The following is a 6,042-nucleotide window of genomic DNA, read 5'->3' on the forward strand; positions in this document are numbered from 1 at the left end:
CTTTGATTTTCAGGCACTAATTCGCGCAGTTAGAACTGCAGATAAGGATCACGTCATGTCTGGAATGGCATGGGGAGGGGACCCAAATAGCAGAGATAAAAGGGGATGGACCTTGTTACACCATGCTGTTTACAAGGTATTTTTTGGTCAATTTAAATACACTTAACTCATGTCTATATCAGTTGCAGTACAGTACCAACAGTGTTGTCATATTTCTTTATTGAGTCTTTTGATGTTATCCATAGGGTGTGGAAGAAATCTGCGAACTTCTGCTGGAAAATGGGGCCAATATAAATGCTGTTGACAATCACGACAGAACGCCACTCCTCTTGGCAGCTTATAGAGGCAACCAGCAGGTACTGAACTATGTATACTGTATACTTTGAAATGCGAGTCTCTGAATCATTTTTTACCAAGTAGTAGTCATCTATTTTAGCTCGCCCTTTGCATAGGTTTCAATATACGTACTATATGTATCATTGTAACAAAAAACAAGAAAAAAATGTGCCGAAGAAACTCTTTCTGTACAGCATATAATCAAGGCCACCAAAAATAGATCTATCTTTCGGTGGTCTTGGTATATGTAATGCTGTATGAGCCTTGGCCCATGAAACTCTCAGCTGGCTGTGGTGGTGTGTGTTGTTGAATTTCCAGAAGCACGATCATGGCTAACTTTAACCTTAAATACAATTATTGGAGGGTTGATAATCAACATACTAATATGTGGCCCTCCAGCCTCAGTAATTTTTAAGATCTGAGGGGGGACAGGAAAAGTGCGGATGGACAGACAAAGCATCTCAATAGTTTTCTCTTAAAGAAAACTGAAAAGGTGGTTAATTAAATAAAAGAGGATAATATCTCACTATTGCAAAATTGCTTTATTTTTCAAATAAAATTCAGTCACATGAAATTTTGTGGATGCTGTTAGTGATGAAATATTTTTCTCTTGCCAGGTGAATGAAGTTTTAGTATCCATGATTTTAATCTGTTTTTTTTATATAAAACACTACTTTAGTTGTACATTTTATTGTAACATAAGGGACTTTTATATTTACTAAATATTTTAGAATGAATTTAAATTAACATTCTCAGAGAAAAACTTTATGTATGTAGATTAACTAGGAGCTTCTAAATATTAGACAAATTGGCTTAAAGTAAGTCAGTGTTTTACTGTAAAAAATTTGGATACAGGAAAACTTGGATAACACAGGCATCTGAGATTCAAAATATGACAGAAATGCCAATTTGTGGATACCATTAAAATCCTGTAATGCAACTCAGAGTAATTACTATGTGATTAAGTAGTGTCCATATTTTATATGGATGTGATGAGAAAGATATTTTTCTGAGATATATTGATTTACCCATGGTTCTTCCTAATCCAGAGTTAGATTTTGGATTTAGTCTACCATTAAATCAAGTATCCTAAATATTAGTCTTTTATGTATGGATTGGTTTAGGCTAACTTTATCCAATAACATTCTTGGTTTAGCCTCATAAATGAGATTGTGTTAGATCTATGCTAGTTTTACCTAAGATTTTTTTTTTATAATTCATGGGTTTTTAACTGTTGTTTTTTTTTAGAATTCAACATTTACAAATATGGTTAGCTTACTGTTGCAGTTTGCTCATAATGGGTATATGGTTGGTGAATAAGTGAATTGATTCAGGTAAACTCTCCATCATGTCTACCCTTATCCTTCTTTCCACCTTTGTTAATTTCTCCAGAGGCAGGAAAGTGATTTGATAATCTGAATAGCTGCAACTTTGTTACTGTATACAGTATACTTGTGGTAATCCTCTCTCAAGCCATATTGTTCATAAACCTACCTACTTTTATCATTAATGTGGTTGATCAGTGTGGTACCAGTATTCCTTGATACATAACTTACTTTGGTGGCTTTTCTATCCTTGAATTACTTTTGCAGCTACTCTTTCAATCTAATATAGAGATTTGGAATATTCTCCTTACTTTCATTTCCTTGATTCTTGTAATCTTTCATTCCAAATTTAGGCAGCTGACTATCTTTTCCTTTGGATTTAATAGATTAAGTTGTGCTCTTTTTATCTTTTTGTTTTTGCATTTTACTTAGGAGAAGGAGCAAGAAGAGAGATAGAGTATGGATGAAGAGTAAGAGCTAAGAATGGGGAGGAAAAGAAGAGGAAACTGAAGGGTGCTATAATGTGTAGGGATCAAGGTTTTCCTATGACTTCTTATAAGAAAGAAAAAGATAAAAGGGATGGAGGGGGACTCGGATGATTGCAAGTAATTTGGTCTCTGTAGTCTTGTGGAATTGTACATATTTTATGTGGTGATGTAAGTGTGTGGGAGAAGTTTGTTTTTGGGAATAGATTCGTACCCAAGTTTATGGTGTATGGTTTACAGTATGATCTTTAGTAGTGATTATGTTTTTTATCTTTCCTAATCCTGGATAAAGAGGGTTGGGATCAGGAAAGACATCCAATAGTAAAACATGGGGTAAAACTCACGAAGTTAGCTGTTTAAAGAGTGTTAGAAAAACCTGGAAAATGCTTTTCAAAAACAACCCAACTAGGGCATAAGCTGAGAAGAAGAGGAAACATTATTCTCTTTCCAAACCCTCTAGTCATTTTAGGAGTTTCCTCCCACGCTGCCAATTGTACTTCATTGGAAGTGACCGCGTTTATTCCTTTTTAATCCGTGCCTTTAGGAGCAATAGTAATCTTGGTTTAATCCTACTCTCCAATACATCCATGGTAAATCCCCTTAAGGTATTTGGACTAAAAGATACGACAAGATCAATAGATCATAACTTGTAAAAAGACGTTTGCATAATTTCATTTGCAATTATTGAAGCTGGAAAGAAAAGAAGTATAAATACATGACTGCGACTCCAGCCAATGTTTTTTTCCTTCTTCACGTCACGTCATCCAGAGCTTTGTTGTTTCTGAGGAAACTCAAGTTAAACCCTCATTTAGATCTTTCTTAAGTTAATCGCTACCTCCTTTTACATCGACCATGAGTCTCTCTCTCTCTCTCTCTCTCTCTCTCTCGTATACATATATATACAGTAGTGCCTCAGGATATGAAATTAATCTGTTCCGAAGTGACTTTCGTAACCTGATTTTTTCGTATCTTGAACCACATTTTACATGTATATTGCCTAATTTGTTCCAAGCCCTACAAAAACACCACAGTAAATTTTATAATAAAGCTAAATTGACCAATAAACAACGAAATACAACAATTTGGACCATTCAGTACCTAATATAAACTACATATACTATATGTACCTGTAAATAAAGTGTATTAGTGTACATGGTACTAGAAATACTGTACGTACATATATAGTAAAATGTGGAACCTTACCTTTCGAGTGAGGCGATCTCCGAAAGTGGCGACAGAGGAGGAGGAGAAATGGCAGAAAACATGAACACTTAACTTTATGAAACACATTAAAAAATGGCAGAAAACATTAACACCAAACTTTACGAAACACATTAACAAATGGCAGAAAACATTAACACTTAACTTTACAAAAAACTTGAAATTAAATTTCTTTTTTTTTTTTTTTTTTTTTTATTTTTAAATTTTTTTTACTTTTTTATACTTTACGTTTTTTTTTTTTTTTTTTTCTACAAAATTTCAGTTTCTTCACCACTTTCAACTTTCTGTTGTTTTGTATCACTTGGATCTTCCTGTTTGCTTACTATTACTAAAGGCCTCTTCAAAAAATAACTATCCAAGGAAGATTGCTTCCGCCTGCTTTTCACTGTGCAAGCTTACGGCGTATGTAAGCCTTTTCAGGGTGTCTCTTTTATACAAATGATTGCACTATATGAAACTGTCAACTGTTTCTGAATCTGCATCAGCTTCGCCAATGTTGAATCCCTCAAAGTTTCGGGCGGATACGGCATCAGGCCAGAGTTTCCTCCACAAAGAATTCAAGGTTCGCCTTGAAACCTCCTGCCAAGCTTGATCGATGAGTCGGATGCATATGATGATATTGAAATGCTCCTTCCAAAATTCATGCAAAGTGAGGTTTGTGGTATCGGTGATGTCGAAACATCTCTTGAAAAGATGTTTCGTATACAGCTTCTTGAAGTGGAGGAGAGGGGTGGTGTTAGGCGGAAGATAAAGAACCTTGATGAAAGAATACTCCGCTAGGATATCTTCCTCGAGGCCAGGAGGGTGAGCAGGGGCATTGTCCAACAACAGCAGACATTTCAGAGGGAGGCACTTCTCTTCCAAGAATTTCTTCACCGTCAGGCTGAAACACAGATTTACCCACTTGGTGAACAAAAGTCTCGTTACCCAGGCTTTCTCATTAGCCCTCCACATCACTGGAAGCTTCTCCTTAAGCATTTTGTGGGCCTTGAAGGCTCTAGGAGTCTCCGAATGATAGACAAGTAGGGGCTTGACTTTACAATCCCCACTGGCGTTGGAACATAGTGCGAGCGTAAGCCTGTCTTTCATAGGCTTATGCCCAGGTAGCTTCTTCTCTTCCTCCGTGATGTACGTCTGACGAGGCATTTTTTCCAAAAAAGGCCAGTCTCGTCACAGTTGAAGACTTGCTGAGAACTGTAGCCTTCCTTGATCGTCATCTCGTCGAATGTCTTAACAAAGGCTCCGGCCGTTTTCGTGTCCGACTTGGCCACCTCCCCATGCCGCACCACCGAATGGATGCCAGTCCTTTTACGGAATTTATCAAACCACCCACGAGAAGCCTTGAAGTCTGGGGTTTGCGTCGATGTCCCTTCTCCTCTGTTGTCTTTGGTCTGGGCAATCAGATCACCGAAAATAGCGCTGGCCTTGTGGCAGATTGCCATCTCGGTTATCGTATCGCCAGCGATTTCTTTGTCTTTTATCCATACAAGAAGCAGCCTCTCCATCTCATCATGCACGTGGCTCCTCTTGTTGGACAAAATAGTCACACCCTTGGAAGGTGTAGCTGCTTTGATGGCTTCCTTCTGCTTAAGGATGGTGCCTATCATCGACGGATTTCGGCCGTATTCCTTAGCAATCACACTCAACTGCATACTAGCTTCATACTTTTTAATGATCACCATCTTTGTCTCCATAGAAAGCATCCTCTTCTTTCCGTGAACTTCAGCAACATTCTTGGGACCCATGGCTATAATTAAGTTAATTAAGTTCACACACAAGACGATAAAGTAGAAATCAAAATCACTAACACGAATTTACGTTAACAAACTAAATACATATATGTGAATGAACGAATTCCGCATGTGTACGATAACGCTGGTGCGACGAAGTGGCTGAGGACACCTTTACGTAGAGGCATGATAGGATAGATGCTGAACAATAGGAGAGCAGGATCATACGGCAGTGACTAGCATCAGGAACCATTGGGAGAGTGGGAGGATGGTGGCAAGTCTACAGAGTTAGAGGCACACGAGTTTTAAAATTGTTCTTGGTGGTCTGGGCGAATCTCGGGACTTTACAGTACACCCTTTCGCAACCTGAATTATTTTCGTATGCAGAAGCAAAAAAATCTTCATCTTTGCTTTTGTAACTTGGATTTTTCGTAAGTAGGGACTTTCATATGTCGAGGTTCCACTGTATATGTATATATTGCAATTATATTATACCAATTTATTAATATATATATAATATATAGATATATAGAACAATATCAAATAATATATTATAATATATATATATATATATAATATTTTATTTACTATATAATATATATATATATATATATAATAATTATGATTTATAGATAGTATAGTATATATATATATAGAACTAAAGAACTCGGTAATAGAAGTGCATAGAAAGAATGACCGTATCATCAGATTGAAGATATGTTATGGAGGAGAGATTCTGAATATTATAAGCGCATATGCACCACAAGTTGGTTGCACAGAAGAAGAGAAGGGAAATTTCTGGAGAGGACATGGATGGAATAATGCAAGAACTGGAAGAGCATGAGGAGGGTGATAGTTGGGGCAGATTGAATGGCCATGTCGGAAGTGAAAATGAGGCGATTGGGCGGGTGCATGGGGGCCATGGAATTGGGGAGAGAAACCCAG

At 37.2% G+C, this 6,042-nt stretch overlaps 1 protein-coding gene across 1 annotated transcript in view; it reads left to right on the forward strand.

Moving 5' to 3' along the window:
- LOC135207300 (titin homolog) overlaps positions 1-6,042 on the forward strand; it is a gene marked incomplete in the record, with an annotated part of 153,910 nt that overhangs the window by 125,782 nt on the left and 22,086 nt on the right. Inside the window, 2 exon segments of the mRNA XM_064238973.1 lie at positions 14-136; positions 246-356. Coding sequence (XP_064095043.1) covers positions 14-136; positions 246-356 — 234 coding nt within the window.

This window comes from Macrobrachium nipponense, chromosome 32, assembly GCF_015104395.2.
Source record: "Macrobrachium nipponense isolate FS-2020 chromosome 32, ASM1510439v2, whole genome shotgun sequence".
NCBI classification, from domain to species: domain Eukaryota; kingdom Metazoa; phylum Arthropoda; class Malacostraca; order Decapoda; family Palaemonidae; genus Macrobrachium; species Macrobrachium nipponense.